The sequence below is a fragment of the Anomalospiza imberbis genome, chromosome 9 (genome assembly GCF_031753505.1).
Source record: "Anomalospiza imberbis isolate Cuckoo-Finch-1a 21T00152 chromosome 9, ASM3175350v1, whole genome shotgun sequence".
Taxonomy (NCBI): domain Eukaryota; kingdom Metazoa; phylum Chordata; class Aves; order Passeriformes; family Viduidae; genus Anomalospiza; species Anomalospiza imberbis.
The window spans coordinates 4532744-4554865 of record NC_089689.1 but is presented as its reverse complement, the minus strand read 5'-3'; the positions used below and the strand labels follow the sequence as shown (position 1 = coordinate 4554865).

General features: G+C 52.8%; 1 protein-coding gene across 1 annotated transcript in view; it reads left to right on the top strand.

Moving 5' to 3' along the window:
- The first annotated feature begins 565 nt into the window (after positions 1-565).
- Positions 566-22122, top strand: part of PAPPA2 (pappalysin 2) — an 88755-nt gene continuing 67198 nt past the window's right edge. The window contains exons 1-2 of the mRNA XM_068199449.1: positions 566-1052; positions 6268-7330. Of these exons, the coding sequence (XP_068055550.1) occupies positions 581-1052; positions 6268-7330 (1535 nt within the window). The 5' untranslated portion in view covers positions 566-580. The remainder of the gene's footprint in view (positions 1053-6267; positions 7331-22122) is intronic.

Genomic DNA, 22122 nt, shown 5'->3' with positions numbered 1-22122 from the left:
GGTAAGGGGGTGCGGAGGGGACCCAACGCCCGGAGGGTTGTGTCTCCTCCGCATCCCCTCCCCGCCAGCATCCTGGGCAGCGCCCGGGAGGGCGGAGGGAAGGGAGGGCGATGCTCCGCTCGGGGTTTATTAGATTGGACATAATCATCTTTAAATAAGGGCAGCCCCCCCTCCACACCCCTCCTTGAGGTGGGGGTGGGGAGCGGAGCGCCTCGGGGCTTTCTAGATAAGGGCGACTAACGCATCCCCCGCTCCCGCAGGCAGAGCCGGGCAGCGCCGAGAGCCGCGCAGGGTCCGCCGTGCCCCGGGAACCCCGGCTGCAGGCAGAAAGGGGGTCCCCGCCGCGGTGCTCTCGCCTTCCTTCTCCTTCTCCTCCTCCTCTTCCTCCTCCTCCTCCTCCTCCTCTCGCAGGAGCAGAAGGGAGGAGAGCGGTGCCGGGGAAAAGTTGGGGGCAGCGGCTGCGGCGGGGGGCGGGGGACTGTGCCCCGGCGCTGCCACCCGCCGCCCCCCTGAACACCCCATTTCCCCCGCGGCCACTCGCCCCCCACCTGCCAGCCCCCAAACTTCGTTCCCAAGGAGGATGCTGCGCGGCGGAGCCCCCCTGGCCGCGCTGCTGCTGGCGGCGCTCAGCCTGGCCCGCGGGGAGCCCCCGCCGGTCTCGGGGTGCGGGATGGAGGCTCCGAGCCGCCGCGCCGCCCCCCCGCACCACCCGTACGGGCTGTACCCGCAGGGTCCCGCCGCGCACGGGGCGCTCGGAGCTGCATCCCCGCGGGGCCGGAGACCGCGGGGAGCCAGGGGAGGAGGAGAAGAGCCGGAGGGCGAGGCGGACGGCGGGGGCCGGGGCCGGAGCCGGGGGGAGAGGCGGCGGGGCCGGGAGCCGCAGGTGCCGGACCCTCCCCGGGAGCGGCCGCTGCCCGCCCTGTACTTCTCGGGCGGCCGGGAGCAGCTGGCGGCGCGGGCGGAGGCGCTGCCCGCAGTCCCGCGGGAGGAGTTCACCCTGGAGCTGTGGGTGAAGGCGGAGGGCGGACAGAACAACCCGGCCATCATCGCAGGTAAAACCCGGCAGGGAGGGATGGGGACCCGACACCCCCCGAGCCTCCGCAAACATCCGCACGGGGGAACTCCCTGACTTCCCCGCTCTGGCAGGTGACACCCCGCGCCCACACCCGTGTTGTCAGCACCGCGGGCGTGGAATATTCCTCCTTCCCTTGAGACCAAACCCTAAACCATCCCCTCCCCTCTGTTCCCACCCGCCCCGTCCTCCCAGCCCGCCCCCCTCCCCCCACCCCCCCATCCCGCCCCGACTCCATCTGGGTTTTCCGTCTTCCCTCGCCGGGAGCTGGAAGGTCCCTCTGGGTGATAACGCTGCCCCTGATTCTCCTCCCTCCCCGCCATGCCACCAGTCCCCCCTGCCCGGGGCTCCGGGCACACTGGGCGCTCCGGGGCTCCCGGCGGGTCCCCGGGGCGGTGGCCGCACGGTGGCAGCCGCGCCGCACTCACGGCCCGGCCCCGGCCCCATCCCCCGGGCCGCGGCCCCCAGGGCTCTGCGGAACGGCTGCGGGGCAGGGGGCGGCCCCGGGGGCTTGTTCCGCCGATAACTGCCCCCTCAAGAGCTTGCTGAGACACCGGCAAGGGGTGAGCGAGTCCTATGAGGAGCAGCCGAGAGTGCGGGGGGCTCAGCCTGGAGAAAAGGAGGCTCAGGGGGGACCGTATTGCTCTCCACAACTACCTGGAGGGTGTAGTGGTTGTCTATCCCTTCTCCTGAGTAGCAAGTGATGGGACAAGAGGAAATGACCTTAAATTGTGCCAAGAGATGTTTATACTGAATACTGAGAAAAATTTGTTCTCTGAAAGAGTTGTCATGCACTGAAACAGTCTGCCCAGGGAAGTGGTGGAATCACCATCCCTGGAATTGTTAACAAATGTATAGATGTGGTGCTTAGGGACATGATTTATTTGTGCTTAGCAGTGCTGGGTTAACTGTTGGACTTGACCTTAAAGGTTTTTTTCCAACTTTAATGATCCTGTGATGGAGAAGCTGAGGAGACAGAGAAGACTGGCACACAGGCACAGAGCGGGGCAGATGTCACCTCCTGCAGTGGTGCTTCATTCAGCTGTGCCAGGATGGGTGTCTGTGTCTGGGTACAAGCTCGGCAGGGTAGTGCAAGGATGCTAGGAAGGGCTGGGAACAGATGGCAGTGCCAGGATGTCTGGGGTCCCCACAGTGCAGGCTCCTGTATTTCTGTGCTGCCCCAGCCAAGCTGATTGGGGAATCCCTCTCTCTATCCTAACTCTCCCTTGGCTTGTGATCATCCCACTGAACCTCCCTCTGCTTTGCCTGGTCCCTTTCACTGATTTATCTCCTCAGTTATAGGGCAATAACCACACCTGTGCTGTGGAAGAGGTAGGAGGGATGAGCTTGAGTCTGTGGCAGAGGGGAAAAACAGCCGTGTACAAGGAAACTACCAAACTCCCTAGCATTCACTCTTCTGTCTGCCTTCCCACTGGCATCCTCGATGCCCCCCTGCTGGCAGGCAGCACCTTGGGATGCATGGAGCACAAACAATTCCCAGTCATCACAGCAGCAGCACAGCTGTTTGCATCTGGAGGTCTGGCCTGCAGGTGCTGGGGTTTGAATTTCCCAGCTAGCCAGCAGAGTTTTTTTATTACTATTTTTTATTCTTTATTTTTTAATTTCCTTCTGGAGGGTGGGACAGTCGTTAGTGCTGAAAGCACCACCCGTGAGCACTGGCATTCACTCGAGTAATATCCCCCAGGTTCCCTGCTCCAGGGTTTGAGTCAGCCCCAGGAACCTCCGGCTGTCTGAGTCACTGCTCACTTCCCACTGTCTCCCTGCAGTTGGGACCAAGGGGCCTGGGTGTGGGTGGCCAAAGGGGGCCAGCCCAGTGCTGCTGGCATTTTGTGTGAGCAGGTGACAGAAGCAGCTGCCAGCCCTCGGCAGGTGCCGAGTCTGCTTCTATCTGCTGCTCCTGCTCTGTCAAAAGAGAGACGACGGAGCTTGAGGTCGTCCAGAGGTGTGGAGGAGCTGGAGATGCTCCAAGTGTCCATGTGTGAGGGAAGGCAGGAGGAAAGCAGGGCAGAGCTGAGCTCTCCCAGCATCAGTGCCTGGGAAGTAAGGGCAGGCTAAGCAGCTCTGATCATGGAAAGCAAGCTGTCCTGTCAGCTGGTGTGGCTGCTGCTTGGATTGAAGGCTCAGGGGTCACTGTTTTTTTTCCCCTAGATGCCACATTTTGTCTCAGGGCCACCCTGGATAGGGTTGTTCATCCTTCTTAGTCATTCCTTCATGGGGGGATTTCTGCTGGGGTATAACCTGCCACAGCCACTCTTAGGGAAGGAAACTGGTCCTTCTTCCTTGTCCTACTCATATTGGGCAGCAGATTGGAGCCCTTTCATGTGATGCTGTTTCCTTTTCTACCTTTTTTTGTCTCCCTTCCATCTATGCCTGCTCTCCTTCTGGTGAACCCCAAGGAATTTCCCTTTGTGCCCGGCTGAGGTTTGTTTTTACTCAGATTGTAGGTGATTTTGTTGGGTCAGATCCTTCACCAGAGACCATCTAAAACATCTTCTGTGTCTAAATCCAGATGTCCTCTTTGAGATGGTTCCTACTGCATACCCTGAGGGGTGACCGTGACTAGAAGCTCCTGGCCTTTGTCACACCCTCTGGAGCTGATTTCCCCCAGTATCTGGGTCTCAAAGCATGACTGAAAGCTGTTCCTTGTGCTGCAAAACTCCTGGCCCCAGTGGGAGAGGCTGCTTGCAGTGTGGTCCTTACAAAGGGGCACACTTGATCTCTTTGTGGGCTTTTTCTCCATGACCTTCCCTGCCAGGTACCTTTCTCTTTAAATTTTTTTGCACTGTTACCAACAACTCTTGTTTCAACCCCCAGAGGCAATTCCCCTAAGGCACAGGTGAACAGCCTAAACCAGGCTAGAGCTCCTCTTTCCTGCCTGAGGGATCAGAGGCAGAGTTGTACTCAGAGCTGCTGAGGAGACACCTCAAACTTCTTCTACAAGCAGCTTTCCCTTCTGGTGGGTTGCCTCAGAACAAAATACCAAGCTCCTTGCCAAACTGAGGTCTTCAAACTGCTCCCATGATGATTTCTCATGTAGGTCCTTGAGAGATGTCAGGACCTGGTGCTAGACCTTTTTTGTTACACTATTCTGCAGTGGTTGCCGGCTGTGGGACATGCTGCTCTGCCTGCAGAACCTTCACTGCTGCTGATGTGGAGATGTCATCCCTGGCCATGTCTAGGATGCACCAGCTGCTGATTTACTGCTTTACCTCCCCTGTTGTAGAGCTGGCCTTGGCCTTACTTATATCCCTTTGAGGACTTTGATGAAGTCCTTATATGTGGTTCTGGGCTCTCTTACATTTCTTTTGGCCAGTGTTGAACTCATCAGGCACTGCCAGGCATGGCTTGGCTCTAGCATGGGTTTGTGAGGATGATAGCTTACTCTCACCCCAGGGGCTGTTCCAACCCTGGTGCTGTTTTTCCCATTTTTATCTTGGGGTTTAATACAATTTGGGGCACTTTGAATCATTTCAAAGTGAACTGCATGAGTTTTCCAAGAGAGAAGGTACCAAGCCCTGTTTCCTCAACCCCAGTGAGGACCAAAAGGTGGCTTTTGAGCATGCAGGTCTCAGCACGTTTCAGCCAGCACCCAGCCCAAAAGTACTCTCTAGCTTTGCCTTCTCACTTCTGCAAGGCTCCTTTGCTGGCCTCCTGCTTTTTGGCTTCTCCTGTCTCAGCTTCCCCGGTCTTTCTGCTTCCCTTTCACAATCCACCAGAAAACAAGAGTTGGCCAAAGCCCATCCGCCCACGGAGGCTTTGTGCGTGGCTGCCTTTGTAGTGAGCAGCGACAGGGATCCATGCCCAGGGTGGTTACGGCCGTGGGATGGTTTAGAGGCCACCACCCATCTCGCCCTTGGTGAAAGTGATGGATGGAGGGAGGGATGCTGCTTCCTGGGGCGCAGCAGGGCTTGATGTGGCCTTTGCCAGCCGTGTTTCTAAGGGGGAAATTTGGGGTCAAGGTAACCTGGCTTCAGACACATCCCCTGGATGAGAGCCAGGAGATCCTGCTCCTCCTGGAGCTCCTTCTGTTCTGCACCTCTGCTTCTCTCTACTGGCCTCTTCACAATTCTGGCAGCAGGTGGGGTATCCCCAGGGACAGGCAAGACAGTGGCACAGGCAGGAGTGCTTTGTTTTGGACCACGAAGTCCTGATGCCATGAAGGTGGGCAGGCAGTGTATGTGATGGGAATGGCACAGTGAGTTGCAGGAAGAACAGGACGGAGGATAAGAAATATCACAGCAGGAACATAAAAAGAGTGATGAGTGGGAGAGCAGGGTGCCCCAGAAGACACCACTGGTCACTCAAAAAGTGACTTCAAGCTTGTTCACCTCAGCCAGTGGCCTGCATGAATGTCCTGGCTGTGGTGGTTTAGGAGCCCAGAGGCATTTATTTCAAGCAGCAGGTCCCTTTATCCTTGCCAGTATTTAAGTGCATTATGGCCACTGATTCCCAATGGCATTCCATGCCTGCAAGCCTCTGGTTCTTTGCCCGCGGGCACTCAGCAGTCTGGGGGAAAGTCAGCACAGCTCCAGGTCTTGCCCAGCCTAGAACAGGCTTGCAGCATGCTTGGGCACAGAGGGAGAGGCTATTCCTGAGAGTGGATTTATGTTCAGGTGACCTTAGGGGCTGAGGAGTGCACTCGCCAGGCTGGAGGCAGCACAGCCCTCTCCAACCCTCTCCCGCCAGCACTGGATGCATGACTGGGAGGGAAACTGGAGCATAAACGAGAGCTGTAAATCTGCCTGGAAGCTGTTGGGGAAGCAGTCCCTGGAGGAGCCTGTATTGCTTTGGGTTGCTGTGCTCTAATTCTTAAAAGCTTTGGCTCGCAGATAAAAAGCTTAGCCTCTAATCCCATCCCGCCAGAGCACTCCTACAGAGAGCAACTCAGAAACACCTCGCTCTTCAGCCTCTCCTCCCATCCATGCTCTTCCTCCGCTCTCCATCCTGCCTCTCAGGCTCCGTCATTCTTCCTGGCTGCTCCACCTACTCATCCAAATGATTTTGAATGGAGGCTGGGGTGTCACTCCTGGCGGAGCACCCACTGCCCAACCTCTGACCACCTTCATTTACCTGCTGCCGAGGACCCCGCCTGTTCTCCAGGGGGGAGTCGTGATGCTCTCTGGTCCTTACCAGCTCTCCTCTCTCTCTCCATCCCTGTCCCCGACCCGCTGCAGGTGTCTTCAACAACTGCTCGCACTCAGCCAGCGACAAGGGCTGGGCGCTGGGTATCCGCGCCCTGCAGCTCAGTGGCAAGAAGGACGCCCGCTTCTTCTTCTCCCTCCGCACGGACCGGGCGGCCTCTGCCACCGAGGTGACCTCCCACCAACGCTACCGCCCCGAGGCATGGACACACCTGGCCGCCAGCTACGATGGGTGGTGGATGGCCCTCTACGTCGATGGGGTGCGGGTCGGCCGTTCCGGCGGGCAGGAGGGACCCCTGCACAGTGCCTTCATGTCCTCCTGTCACACGCTGCTGCTGGGGGGGGACGCCTGGGGGACCACCCACACTTTCCGGGGACACCTGGCTGGGCTGGCCCTGTGGCGTGGTGCCCTGTCCCAGTCCCACCTCCAGCGTTCCTTTCTAGAGGAGGTGGCTGGGGAGACGGCAGGGCTGGCTCTGGCCGCTGGCTTTGCCACCCCGGAGGAACGCTGGATGCCTTTTCGGGAGGGTGCCTTCCCCCAGCAGTGGGTGCTGCTGTCCCCACCATCCCCCATCCTGCGGCCGCTGGGCCCCCCTGCCTGTGGGCAGACTGCCTGCGACAACGTGGAGCTGGTGTCCCACTACAACCAGCACTGGCCGCTGCGCAGCTGGAAGGTGGTGCGGTACCGCGTGGTGAACCTGGCGGAGGATGATGGTGGGCGGCCCACGGTCAGCTGGGAGCAGATTTGGCGGCAACACCGGGCTCTGAGCGAAGCTTTCCGGCCCTACAACATCTCCTGGCAGCTCAGCTTGCTGGAGGTACACAACTCCTCTCTGCGCCGCCGCGCCGTCCTGCTGGGCTGCGAGCCCAGCAAGGTGGGCAACGAGCGCTGTGACCCCGAGTGCGAGCATCCCCTCACCGGCTACGATGGCGGGGACTGCCGAAGGCCCGGTCGCTGTTTCCCCTGGAAGCGCCGCGACGGCGTCTGCCACATGGAGTGCAACAACATGTTGGACGACTTTGATGACGGCGACTGCTGCGACCCGCGGGCCACCGACGTGGCCAGGACCTGCTTCGACCCTGACTCGCCCCAGCGGTAGGCGTGGGGCTTGTGGGGGGTGGTGCATCAAGGGATGGGATGCTCTCTCTCCCCAGCGCCTGCTCTGCACCTGGCTATTGCTCCCGACCAGTGGCTTCCCAGTGTGGGGAGGCAGAGGGGCGTTTTCCCATGGGGTGGGTGTGTTTGCCATCAAAAGAAGTAAATCCTACGGTGTGACATGGCACCCCTATGTGAAACCCTGCCAGCAAGTGTTTTTTTCCCCCCAGGGACACTCGTCCCTCCTGTCCCCCTGCCAAGGGGATTCCCAGTGCAGAGCTGCCAGCCTCTGGTTACATGCCAGGGAATGTGGGCATCCCTGGGGTGGGCAGAGCAGCCCGTGCAAAGGATATTGCTTACCCTGATCCCCTGCATGGCATGTAGTTGAGGAATTGCTGCCCTTTCCCACCTTCCTTGGATGTGTCTAAAGTCTGATATCATAATTTGTGTTCAAAATGCCTTTTCTTGATTGCTGGAGTGGGGAGAAGGAGGCTACCCAGCAGTGCTAGATGTGAGGTGCAGGATTTGGAAAGGTGTGGGTGGGTGTGCATAAGCCTTCCTGAATCTTGCCCCAGGGAGTGATGCCCACAAGGAAATTCCCTTGGTTGGAGGAGGACGTGTGCCTTTTCCATGTGCTGCAGGTGCAAAATACCTTGAAAATCCACATGGACTAAAACCCATGGAGCATCAGTATGCTGTGTCAGGGGACCCTTGCTCTCCCCAGAGGTCTTTTGAGTCAGCAGCAAGTGGGGGGATAGAGAGGAAGACCAATTGACATGATGGGGGACCCCTGGTAGCTGGGAACAGTGTCCTCGGTGCAGTCGGTGGCTTGCACCCACCTGCTCTCCTTGCTGGAGCATCTGAAATGCCAGCAGCCCTGTTGATGCTTCCAGCACTCTGGGCTCTGCTACATGTACTTTCTCTATGGAGATGGGGAAGGGGACAAAAAAGTCATGGCTTTTCCTATTTTGTTGTTTTATTTAAAGCCGTTTCCGTCTCAATGTCAGAGAAAATTTGTTCCCTGCTGTTGGCTCCTGGTGACAGGCAGAGGTGCCCTCTGGAGTGGGAGGGGTGCAGCTCAGATGGCAGCATCTTCAAGAAAAGTTGCAAGGGAGGGTTTTAGGGATACATCGGTTCATTGATCTTCCTTCTCCTTCACTTTTCTTTCCCTGGGCTGTGGGAGCAGATAGGCTGTGGCCATGAATCCTTTTCTCCTAAGTCTGCTTCTTCTCTCTGCTCCTTCCCAGGCAGGACACGGAGGGAGGAGGGAAGCAGGTGTCTCTGTTTGGGCAGTGGTGATAGAGAGGAGCAGCACTTTCCCCATCCCTTCCTGAGTCCTTCTCACCCATCCTTAAGTTGCCTGAGGAAACCCAGGAGGAGGATGAGGAACTTTCTTCCAGTGTATCCCAGTGACACAGAGAGGCATCACACCGTGTCCCTGCCCAAGCAACCCTCCCCAGATGTTTTCCCACCTCTGGAAGTCTCTTTGGTGACAGCCATCATTGCCACCCTGTGACCACCTGTCCCATTGTTTCCCATGCTGTGAGCCAGCATGGAAGTGCTTTCCTGATCATGGAGCAAATGAAAAGCCTTCACAACAACTCTCCACTTGTGGTGGCCATCAGCACCCAACACCACTTGGCCTTGGCTTTGGCAGGACAAAGGCTCTGTCCTTGCCTCTGTGTGCAGTTAGAGACATGTTTTCATCCTCAGACAAGAAGGGCTCCACCTTAAATTGAAAAAGGCCAAATTTTTGCTGGTATGAATCAGGGCTTCCATTTGTCAGGATTTTCCCCTGAAAGTTGGGAAACAAAACGAAACAGAACAAAAAAACTCCTTGCTTCTGTGGGAAAGGAATGGGAAAATGGGAACACTAGGGAAATAACAAATCTTTTGCAATTTTCTTTCCGCAGACCTCATTGGTCTGCGCAGGGAACAAGAATGATTGATTGTAGGCTAAACTCAGAAAAATGAAATCCAGTGTGCCTGGCATTTGGGAAATGAGGGGGCATGGGTTGAATCCTGCTGCCACTGAGGTCTTCTGATATTCTTTTGGCTGGCTTCTTCAGAGATCACAGGAAAAAGGAGTCATTGAATGGTTTGGGTGGGAAGGACCTTTAAGTGCTTCCAGTTCCACCCCTCCTGTGATCGTCAGGGACACCTTTCACTAGACCAGATTGCTCAAAGCCCCGTCCAATCTGGTGATGCTGGTGGACATCCACCCTCCCTGTGCTCATCCCTACTGAGGATGGTTTCTGGGGAAGAATATATGTTTGTGGGAAAACCGCTGGGAAACTAGTAGTGTGTGTTTGGGAAAAACCGAGGTGAACTTGTGCTTGCCGAAGAGCATGGCCAGGTTTGTGGCGTTCCCCCAAAATTGGTGGGTGAACCCCAAGACACAGAAGCAGGGGACCTCAGCCTGGGGGGGTTTTGTTCAGGCAGAGCTGAGTGCTGCTGCGTTTGCTGTAAGGTATTATACTTAAATGAGCAGGACAGCTGGCGAACTAACAGAAGGATTTTCAGGGTGGAAGCCAAAACAGAAGAAATAATGTGAAATAAAATTTAACAAAGTGCAGAAAGGAGGCACAATAGGAGCCAGGTGCTTTGATGCAAATGACAGCTTTGGGTCTGTAACTGAAGGAGAGCAAGCTGGCTGCTCCTCACCCAGACATCTCCTCATACCTGTGCCAGAGCCCAGGAGGAGGCGGTGGCATTGGGAGAATCAGAAGAGAGGGAACCCCCACTGCAGGTGATCTCTGCATCTCCTTGCAGATCAAGATGGCAAGAACAAAAATCCTAGGATCTTTTTCATGGCTTAAATAATCTCTATTTCATGTCAAGGCTTTCACAAAGAGTGGTTTGGATGTGAATGTTTCTTACTACGGCCAAAAATAATTGAATTGAGAAAGTCAGAGCGAGATGCTGGGCAATTTCTTACCAGCATTGTAGACAGATTCAATACATTTTGGTGAGGGGTCTCAACACCATGTCTTGTCCTTCACAATTGTAAGCACTCAAGCAAAAGCTTTTTCCATCTTAACACATTTCTGATTTAAAATTCCCTCTTGGGCTGCAGCTTAGAGAGAGGTAAATTAGAGGAAAAAGCTGAGGAACAGTGGTGGCTTCAGTGCTTCTTAGCTGGTGAACATCTCATTATAATTCCAGGGCTACAGCTGGTGCCAGCTTATACCCTCACCCAGGGGAGGGAAATGAGATTTGGATAGAAGGATTAATCAAATTTTTTTACAAGGGTATGTAGTGACAGGACAAGGGGGAATGGGTTTAAGCTGAAGGAGGTCACGTTTAGATTAGATATCAGGAGGAAATCCTTCCCTGTGAGGGTGGTGAGGCCCTGGCACAGGGTGCCCAGAGAAGCCGTGGCTGCCCTGTCCCTGGCAGTGTCCAAAGCCAGGCTGGACAGGGCTGGGAGCAACCTGGGATACTGGAAAGCGTCCCTGCCTTTGGAAGGGCATTGGAATGAGTTGATCTTTAAGGCCCTTTCCAACCCACAATATGCCAGGGTTCTGTGAAAACTCTGCTGGGAATGGAGCCAAGTGTGGCTGAGGCAGAAGCTGGGATAAGGGTTGGTGCTGAAATGATATCACTGGGCACTGAAACACACTGCTGAGTCCCTCCTGCACCTGCTGTGGTAGCACATGGAACAAGACAGGTCCTGCAATGCTATGAGACAGCTGGACCACCACCCACGGGTGAAACCCACCAGTGGGACTGTGCATTTGTGGCAGGAGGGAGACTTAGGCAAGAACTCGGGTGGAGAGCTGTGTGTAGACATGCCTGCAAGGCAGCCCAACAGGAGGCATGAGAAGCACATCACAGACTTGCCTTTCACCCCTGGTCCATCCTATGAGGAACAAGGGCACAGGCAACATCAGGAGAGTTCCTGACTATCATCCTTCACCTAGTTTTATCCTGACTTCAAGAGTTTTCTAGGAGTTGCTGGCAGTCCAGTGTCGGGGTCTGGAGTAAAATTTGCTTTAATTTTCCACAGGCTTCCATCCTCTTGCAGAGCTTGAGTGCTGCTGTAATTGGTGCTCTTGGAAGGAAAGCAGCAATAGCTCATTAGCAGCAATTAACACTCAGCGAGGGTCCCCCTCGGGCACTTAGTCAATGAGAATCTGGTGTGTGACACAGTTAATGTGAAAAGAAAAACCGGAGGGGAGTCGGGAGAGCAAAGTGGGTGAGGGCAGAGCTGCTGGGCCTTTCATCTTGCTGCCCAAAGTAATGGCAGAAATAACCCAAGTGACAAAAGGAGGTGAAAAATGATGAGGTGTCTCCAGGCTTGGTGGCCTCTGCTGGGATGACCAAAGCTGTGATTTTAAAATGTACTTGATTAACTGGACACTTGATGGGCTTTAACACAAGCTTAGCTGGCCTCCCTCCTAAGGGACTGGTGCTTAATTGGGTTAAGGCTGCTTGGGAGCCTCCTGCTGGTTAAGCCTTGTCTTCAAAAGCTGATCCAGATTAACCTCCCTAAAACTCTCTGGTGGACAACCACGAGGAAGAAGGAATCACTCCGAGCTATCCTGGGCACCTGAGCAGCCCCTCGTCAGGAGATGTTCAGCTGAATGGGGTTGGACCTGAGAGCATAAAGGGTGTCAAATTGAGAGCAGGTGAGGAATGAGGTATCTTGGGGCCAGAGCTGACCTGCCTAGGCCTTAATCCCAGCCAGATGGTAGAACAGCATTCCAATTAGCTGCTCTCTTCCCCTTCTTCTTCCCTTACTACAGGAAACCTTAGGTCTTTCTTACTGTGAAAGAGGGCAGGTATGTGCAAAGTTACTGCAAAAGCTTTGCATACAACCTCAGGCCACTGGCACTGCTGCAGAGAACAGATTCAGCTGGAGATGGTAGGTGTCTGCTGCTTGTGGTGTTTGGTTGCTTGAAGGGTGGATGGGAGAGGATGTTTTCAGTGATTTTCAGTGCCTCTGGAGTGGCAGAGACTATGTTGGTCCTGTGAGGAATGCATGGCAAGAAGGTTCTCTGCTCAGAACCTGAGCTCTGGCTGCTTTTGAGCTCCCTCTGGCACCTCTTGGAGTCCTACTGGCATGTGGCCAGATATTGTCCTGGTGAATCCAAAGAGCCTCAACTGCTGGGCTTGGGGCTTTAGAGTGGTGAGGAGGGGAGTGCTTTGGAAACACCAGAAGCGGCAGTGGTGGGTTCACTGGCTTCTGAGCTTGCTGCTTCTAGTCTCTAGAAGACCTGCTGGAACTGTGGGGGTGCAGGACTTTTTGCTACAACCTGATGGTGGATGCTTTAAAGTTTTGTGACTGCTTGGATTTGAGCTTATAAGAAAACTTCTCCTTTCCCTTGAAGGCAAAGTTCCTTCTCTCTGAGCTTGCCTATGGATTAATAGTTTTAAAACTTAGCAAAAATAGGAGGGAATGTTTTTGGTAGAGCCCATTATGTCAGGTGGGCAGGATGTCTCCCAAGTCGCTTGCTTGTGATGGGATTTGGAGGCTACACCCATGTGAAGGTGCCTCAGCCTACCCAGAGCCCTAGCTTGGGGGTGAAGACCCCGGATTTGCTTTTGATCTTCTCAAAATGTTGGCTAGTGTGGAGATAGATATTCTCTGATTGGAGAGTATTTGGCATGTTACCACTGCTTGGTTGCAGGAGCCCAGCAGTGGGACTTTGCTGCCAAGAGAAGGACTTGGGATGGTGAGAGACTGCACTGCTGTGGCAGAGGAGGGGGTGTGGGGGCTCCAGCATGGAGACCTCCTCCAAGGGAGGCATACCAGGGTCTGACTCAGCCCATCCAACAGCTGGAGGGCAGTGGGACTGTGGAAATTACTTCTTTCCAGAGGGAAATATCTAAGTACTAAGGTACTGCTATCCAAGGGCCTGTGCAGGCTCTCGGGAGCACTTTCCAAAGGCAGAGGGCTCCATGTGGTACTCCCTGGTGGGGGTCAGAGCTCTGTTGTGTTACCCTGCGGGGCTGGAAGAGCAGCTCAAGAGTGTAGAGGTGTTTAGCTACAAGGGGAGGTTCCCAGTCCCATTTTGTTGATGTGCACAAATCTTCCCTGCTTTTTTTTGGGGGGTGCTAAATTAGGAAATAAAATCACAGTAATGCACTTCTTTTCTTGCCAAGGTAGAAAGCTCAAGGGTTAATTTCCAGCAGGCCTCTGGGGGAGGATGAGTTTCACTCACTCCCATCAGCCTTCCTGGGAGCATGGAGCTGCCAGGCAGCGAGTTCCTGGAGGAACCTGCTCGGCTCCCCAGGGGTGACCACATCTCTGTGGGAGAGGGAGAACATGATCTGCGTGTGACTGAGGGCACAGGACCCCTGCCCAGTGGCTGTAGGCAGCCTGGGTGCTTTTGGGGAAAACAGCTGTCCCAGATGTGAGCTATTGTTCTCGAAGACACCGCCGACTCGGGGGCTCACTTGAGGGGGGCCGATTGTGTTGGGATGGCAATTGTGAAGGAACAGCGTGTGTCCCATGGCTGGGAGGGGTCGCTCTTTGTTAGGCCTCCCCAGGGCTCCTCCTCGTCCTACTGTACCCTTGCCTGTGGGTGGAGGACACCAGCCGAGGGCTGGCCAGGCCCGTGAGACCCCAGGAGCCGAGGTGGCAGGAGCTTGGCAGCCATCTGGAGGGACACCCGTCGGCTGGCGCTGACAGGGCCTCTGGGGTGATTTCATCTGCCTTGCCTCGGCAGCCTGAGCTACGGCCAGGGGAGTCTTCAAGTGAACGTACTGCTCTTAGTTTTCCTTGGCCCAGCCACCACTGTTATTTAGGAAATCAAATTGCCCCTTTGCAGAGTGCCGGGGGGTGAGAGGGAATGAGTCCAGCACCACCCAAACCAGTTGAGATGGTGTGAAGCAGAGGACTTGCTTTGGAGGCTTGAAGAAGGATGAGGATGCTGAATGCTTGTGACTGTTGCCTCACAAGGGCTGTGCTGGGGATGAGAGGCAGCCTTGGTTTTATTTTTTTTCTGTTTATGTATGATTGTTACACTACAGAATTTCCCCAATAAATTATCTCATGTCCTTTTTATATCTGTGAGGAAGGTATTTTTAGAATACTGGCTTGTGCACTTTGTGCTCTGGCTGGGACACCCAGTTGCCTGGATCTAAATAAAAGTTGGAGGCTTGGGACTTGGTTTTACCCTAAAAAACCCAAAATATAGATATGCATATAAAAAGCAAGTTGGAGATGTTTGGCTTGAACAGATTTCTTTTCCTCTGTCTCAATCCCTTTCCCTACCAATATCATGGTTACAAGTTTTTGCCCTTCAGTGAGAAGTTTTGGGTGAATGTAGCAAAGTTTTGGATGTTTTGGGAAGACTAGACATTGCCACCATTGCCATGGTGAAGAGTGCAGGAGGAGGGGCTTATTGACCACAGGGCTGTGTGGTTCCTCTTGAGCAGTTAGCTTAATGCCCTGGGAGCATCATCCTTGCTCAGCAAATTGATCCACTGCTGTCAGGCCTGTTAAAGCAACCTTATCCTGACAGTGCTCAGGAATCTGAACAGAAGTGACAGGCCAGAGATTGGAAGGGTGGCATTCTGGTCTTCTGCCACCCTTTTATTGCCTATGCTGCCCTGCTGGTGGATGGGGATGCCCATTGCAGCTGGCTGCAGGCTTGTCTGGCACCAGCAGAAATCCTTCTCCAACCTTGCGGTGTCTGTGATACCTTTTCTGCTGCCCTGTTTGTCAGTTTGAGGCTGGATGATGAAGAAGAGAATCTGATTTTTTTTTTCTTTTTGTCTTCTCTTGTCACTTTGGCTGTTTTTGGAGATGGCCTCAAGCTCAGGGTTCTGCCTTTTTGCACCCATGCAGAAACCAGTTTGTGGTCTGGCTCCTCTTTGCCAGCCATGCCTTCTGTCAGGAGGTGACCAAGCTGCCTCCTGATACACCTCAGTCCATGTTTCTCTCCAGCCTTGACTGATTCCAGCATGGGTCTGCACACACTCCCTCTGCTGATGCCTGGTGCTGAAGGTGATGTGCACCAGCCCCAGCTCCTTGGCTTTGGAGCGTGTGGCAGATCCTCACTGCCACATGTGTACAGTAAAATGTGGTGAACCCCGGATCCAGGGAAGAAATGATGTCTGCTCCAGATCAGAAGGCTGAAGGATCTGCTTTATTAGCACTACACCATATTACATTAATATACTATTTAAAGAGAGACTATCCTATTCTACATACTTCTTACTTACCTACCTACCAAACCCGTGACTCTCTGCTGAGAGCCTGAGCCACAGCTGGATCCAACTGGTCACTGAACCCAAACAACCTTCACCAGAATCCAACCCAGCAATCACTTCAGGTGAACAATTTCCACACCACATTCCACACAGGGAAAACAAAGGAGCAGAGATAAAGACTGTTTTCTCTTCTTCTCTCTGTGCTTCTCCAAGAAATCCTGAGAGGCAGAATTATGTCTCTCTGTCCAGAGAATGTGAATGTCACACATGTGCTGTAGGGTCACCTTCACCATGACACCCAGTCCACTGCTCTCCCTGTTTCCCAGTAGCTGAGATCTATCCTGTGGAGCAGGGTGCTGTGAGAGAGGAGGAGACATTTAGGAAGAGCTGGACACTTGCTTTCCTTTGAACAGCAGTGAGATGTGGGTGCCTCACTTCTCTGAGCTCTTGTGAAAACCCTGCACAGCAGAGGTCACATCTTTCAAAATGCTTGCAAACACCAGCCTGTGCTATGGGCAAAGGTAATCATCAGCCAGGGAAACTGAGGCACAGAATCCTTGGACATCTTCCCCCCAGTCGTGCAGCAATGAGGTGCTGCTGTTAGTGCTGGCATCTGGCCCTTCTGCCTCCCAGTTCCTGGGTAGGGAGGAGAGGCATTTAATGACAGGAGATGAAGCTGCTGTGTCCTGGCTAAAAACAAGGAGAAAAGTCGCAGAGTTCCCCTGTGTCTGGAGGGCTTTAATGAGCCCTGCTGGCACTGAGACCCTGCTCAGCCATGTGAAGCCCATGCAGTGGTGGGGCAGGAGAACTGCACCCACTGGGGTTGTCCCCTCTCCCTTACCACGGCAGATTGTGAATTGCACTATAAAAATTGATAGTGAAAGCTGGGCTCCTGGTGACCCTGAGCTGTGTTCAAAAACCATAAGGCCTCCCTAAGCCTGGAACATTACTTTGTTTTAGGCAAAAAGATAACTTGTTTACAAATCTGTTCTTGTAGTTTAGGTGGGACAAGGTTGATCTGTGCAACCTTAGGCAAAAAAGACCTGAAAGAACTTTGTCCTGGCCTGGGATGTTTTTTTTTTTTCTCATTTTGCTTTGAAACAAACAATCCAGACAGAAAGGGAACCATCCCTGACTTTGTTTAGCTTGGAACAGGCTCTAGAATAATTTGCCACTGTCGAGTTCTGCCTCCCAAAACCGCACAGGGCTGCAAACATATTTGTCCGTTTCCCCTGCTGCTGCTTGCTTGCCCTCTCTCCCACACGCTGTGTAACTCCAGCCAGCATTGGCATTGCCAAAGGAAGGTGAGTGCTTGCCCTGTGCTGTGGATAGCAAGTCTCTCCCAAGCTGTTGGTGGGTGCTGGAGCTGGGATGGTGCCTATGCTGGGCTTTGGAGGGCAAGGCTGGACTCCTCTCCTTCCCTGAGCTGCTGTTTCATTGCCTTTCTCCCAGGCAGAGGTCTTTTTCTTCCCCTCAGTGGTTCCATACTGGCTCTTTAACTCATTCTTTCGATTTTTTTTTTTTTTTAACTTACTCCCTGTAACTACAGCTCTTTCCATGTTTTCAAGGATGATGTCGCAGAGAAGATGTGGCTACCCATCCCTGGAAGTGTTTAAGGCCTGGCTTGGCAGGGCTTGGAACAACCTGATCTAATAGAAAGTGTCCCTGCCAATGGCAGAGGGATGGAATGAGATGGTCTTTCAGGTCATTTCCAACCTAAACCAACCCATGATATTTGAACATGGAAGTGGGAGATGCATTACTGGGGTGGAAGCAGGTGGGGAGCTGCTGTGTTTGTCTCCTTTGCTTATTCCACTGTTGAGGACAAGAGGCAACAATCTGTGGCTCTGAACTCTCCAATTGCTGCTTCACTGTGCTTTTGAAGGGGAGGGTTAGAGACATCAGGGAGAAGTCCCTTTGAAATCTGGGAATTTTCAGGTCCTTGGGGTTTTTTTCCGCTTTAAGGGATCTTGCTGTGACCCTCACCCAGTCCTGCTGTACTGCACACATGTCCTTGGATCTCCTCTTTGTCGTGGCTGAACCTATGGTTTGGTTTCAAACAGGTAAAAATCTTGGGCCTCTGTGTTCCTGCAGCCTCACAAAAAAGGCAGCCAGGAAGGAGCTGCTCCAGTGATGGGAAAACTGAGGAATAACTGCAGCCTTGTGCTTGGTAGACCTTGGAGGGCTTTTTTGGGTGATAACCCCTAATACATGCCCTAGTTGGAGCAGGGGGGCTCCAGTTAGTGCTCACAGGCTCTCTGGAATAAATATCAGGGTTTAGTCTGTCCATTGCTTCTTAGCAATTAGTGTATTCCTTTGGAGTTCGCTCCTGTTGATGTCTTTGATATGTGTCAACCCAGACAAACCAAGATTTCTGCCTGGGAATTTCCCTGAAGGATTGTCAGCTGGGAGCCTGTAGGTTGAGTTTAAACCCAAGAGTCTGAGGCACACATGTCTTTTCAGCTCCCAAGGAGCTGTCCTGTGAGCAATGGGTGCATCATCCACGGGAGATGGTCCGTGCATGCTCCACTCCCACCGTGGAAGCATCTGGGAGTCCGGCTGTTCTGAGAGACAAGCCCTGCATCATTGCCTGGTCTAATGAAAGACATCCCTAGACCCTCATGGGGCTCAGATGGGCTGCGTGCTGTAGGATGATCTCAGCTGTGAGGAAATGGTGAGCCTCTCTGAGGAAGAGATGGCCATGATTCACTCGGATAGAAATAGAAAAGCCAAACACGCAAATGGAGACTCCCTATTGACCACGTTCCCAATTGAAATGGGTTTTTACTACCTATTCCAGTATTCATTTGAAAATCATATGCATTTACTCATACACACTACAATCAGATTGTTTTTAAGCCATTAAGGCCCACTGGGTCAATAACCAGCATTTTCAAAAATCTATTAAATTCCCATTTCCTTGGAAATAGAGCTTTTACAATTGATCATGGCTACTGACTCCCATTAAAATAAACCCTAAACGCTATCAACTCCCCCAAGATGCAGAGCACTAAAAGACAGTTTGCCAGGCCAAATTTATCCCAGGGGAAAGTTGATGGCCCATTATGCTTAAGCAACATGAGAATTGTCATATAAGTCAGGAAGTTTATGGGACTTGCATGGATTTGTCTTCCCTGAGGGGTGAAAAGGAAGGTTCATGGGTTGAATCTAGTGCTAACACAAGCTCAAAGCCAGACTCCTGCAGGAGCTTTTTGGGAATATTTAGCTTATTTTGAATTAAATTTCATGTGTGTAGAGTTTGGTTGTTTGGCAGAAACAAATGATGCTTTAGGGCTGAAGTGCTGTAAGAAATGCTGAATTTGTGGACCAGTTCTTGGTGGCACAGTGTTTCCTATGTTGCCTAGGTCTGCACAGCAAAGGTGCTCCAGCCCTCCGATCACCTCTGTGGCCTCCTCTGGGCACACCCTGACAGGTCTGTTTTCCTTATGCTGGCAGCTCCAAATGCTGCAATTCTGGGACCCCCAGCTCGGGCCCACTGCTCTCACAAGAGCAGAGTAGGAGGGAAGAATCCCCTCCCTTGTGGTCCTGCTGGCCACACTTGTCTCCATGCATGGGAGGCAAGACCTGTGCCAATCCTAAAACTGGAGTGGAGCAAGCTGGTGTGTCCCAGCTGAGCACTGGGGATGGAGGGTTACAGCTCTGTAGGCCCATCCCCAGAGGTGACCCAAAGGCCTGGGACCCATCAATGTGCCCGTTGTCCCCCCTGGGAATGGGCAGTGGTTTCCAGGACATGCACCAAGGATGTGGGAAGAGCAATACAGAAGGAAGAGGTCCCACATCTTGGTGTGGCAGAGAAGCATGGGCAGTTTGTGACCCAGCTGTCCCTTCAGATTAGGGCTTTGCTGCTTGCCATCTCTGGCAGACAGCTCTCAGGACACAGGCTCGCTGCCGGCGTCAGCCCAAAGCTGCCGTGCCCCTTGGAGGAGAGGTCAGGTAGTCCCTGCCGAGCCAGAGGGCAGGCTTCCCTTGTTTGTCTCCCTTCATGCCTCCTTCAATCAGCTTCACTGCAGCCCTCTGCTCCCTCCCTCAGCCCTGGATTTCTCTGCTGTGTGTGCCTGATCCAGCACTCCTCTTCTTCCTGTTGTCGTCTTCTCAAGACCTTTCTTGCTGGGGATGATGTCTGTGGGGCTATGGGGCCATGTCTAGATACTTCCATGAGGCCACTCATGGAAAAGACACCCCTTACCCTCCAACAATGGGGTGATGTTGGATGGTATTTGTGATGGGAGTGCAGGAGGCAATGTAGTGAATCAGTCCTTTCCTCCCGAAGAGTTTGAGGCAGGTGGATAGAGCATGTGGGTTCCTGTTCCTGGATGGAGTGTAGGCAGCTATCCCTAGAACAAGTGTTGTGGGACTTTCTCTTATGATGGGTTCTGTGTCAGGCAGCAGGACCACTGGGGGCTATTGGTGGTTGGCCTTGGTGCTTTTTGCAGTGCAGGACTGACTCCTCCAGGAGCTCAGGAGAGAATGACTACAGGTCTATCAAATAGCTGGTGTCTGAGTCCCATTGAGTATGTCTCAAAAACCTTATTTCCTCCAAAGGTATGCTAGGGCTGGTGGTAACTCGGTACTGTCTGGGAAGCCTACACAGGCACATGGAGATGTGCTGGGATTCCCAGCACAGTCATCCCCAGAGGCCCTTGGACAGGCTGTGGTGCCCATTATGTGCATGGCAGTGAGGCAGCCCTGCCCTCAGGGTGCAAATATCACAGACCTAGTGTTTTTCTGTGACCCAAACATTTGATGCACATGTGCATCCTGCTGGCACTGGTGTGCTGAGGGTGCCCACCATGGTGTGAGAGCACAGCTGCAGGTTAACCTCTCCTGAGGCTTATTCTCATGTATTCAGCACAAGTGGAAGACCATCCTTGGTTCAGACCCTAAAACATGAGCACCAACATGCAACCAGCCTTAAAATTGATCTCTGCCCTCTTGCCCTGCATGTAAGCTGTCAACAGCTGTAACAAGATCCAGAGAGGAAAGCAGCATGTGGCATAAAAGCCAACAGTCTCTGGGCAGGTCGATAGGGAGGAATTAACACAGCTTTCCTCTAAAGTCAGGTGTCCTGTTGTGATGCCAGAGGCAAAGACAGCTCCTTGATGCCTGACTGTGGCTTTGCTCTATGTTAAGGAGAACTTTGAATGTATGGAAGTCAACTGCGATGACTGTGGAAGTACTGTCAAATGTCCCTCTGATCTTGACTCAGAGGCACATTACAGTAGGGATCTGCTATTGACCTCCAAACCAAGATGATAAGGCCAGCAAAGCAATATTTGAGTAATTTAAGCTCTGAGTCATCAGAACTTTGTTCTTCTGGGTGACTTCAGTTACCCAGATATCTGCTGGAAGAATGATACAGCAGCTCAGAGATCATCCATAAAGTTCCTGGAATGTGTGGAGGACTGCTCCTCACGCAAGTGTTGGATGTGCCAGCCAAGAATGAGGCACTGCTGGACTTGCTGCTCGCAAACCAATAATACCTGGCTTGTAATAACTTGGCTAGTGGTAGTCTTGCCTGCAGTGATCACAATATTGTGGATTTTGGATTCTGCTGCAGTGCTGGTGGTTAGTGCTAAGACAAAGGTTTTAGATTTTTGAAGAGTAAATTGCAGCTGGCTCAAAGTTCACTTGGGAGGGATGCACTTCCATGCAGGCTAAAGGAGTGAGTGCTGGGAGTTTTCAAGAGCATTCTCCTAGAACCACAAAAACAGTTCACCCCCGTTAAAGGTAAGAGAACCAGGTGGGAACAGGTTTCTAGAGAGAGGACAACCCGATCAGCATGTCTCATTGTGATCCTTGTCCACCCTCTCAGACATCTCTGCATGTACCATATCAGCTGTTCTCCGGTCATGTGTCCTGTGGTCAGTCCTTCTGGATCCAAGGTGGCATTTCCCCTGCAAATGTGTTACATCCACAGAGTTTTAGCTATGAATGATTGTATTTCTGCACTTTCATTTTGCTTTTTGCCCCCTGCTCTATATTCCTACATCCCACACTTTTGGAGTTGGGACTTGCCACCTCCCCAGTGGTCTGTCATCCACCCAATCCCACTGACACTTCAGCCCCCATCCAACTGCTGCCACCATTTTTTTTTTTTTTTTTTGTCTTTATCTTGAGCTCTGTTTCATTACCATGTGGTTAAACTTGGAATAAAGGTGGGGACCATACTGTAATTTTGTCCAGGGATCCATCTCAATTACACTGAGCTTCAGCTCCTCAGCAGATCTGCTTCTTCCTTCTTTTGCCCTTATTTCTAAAAGGATCTTTAACTCTTTGTTTTCACCGGAGTCAGCTTAATTTCAGGGAATTCCATTTTCCTGACAGCTGTGATGCAGCAGTGTCTGCTGGTCAGTCCTGGTTTTCAGTTCTTCATCCAAGACCTGTGTTCATCCCTCCATTTAAGTTGATCTGAATCCACTCATTACAAGTTAAGGCCAAGTTTTCTTTCTCTCATCTGCTCTTTCATAATTTCTGCACTGCTTAGCAAAACCAGGTCTAAAATAGCATTGCCTTTGGCTGATTCAGTGATGATTTAGTGAACAACTTTTTTAGCCAACATTTCCAGGAATATCTGGGCCATGCCATTGTTAGCAGCACTTATTTTTCAG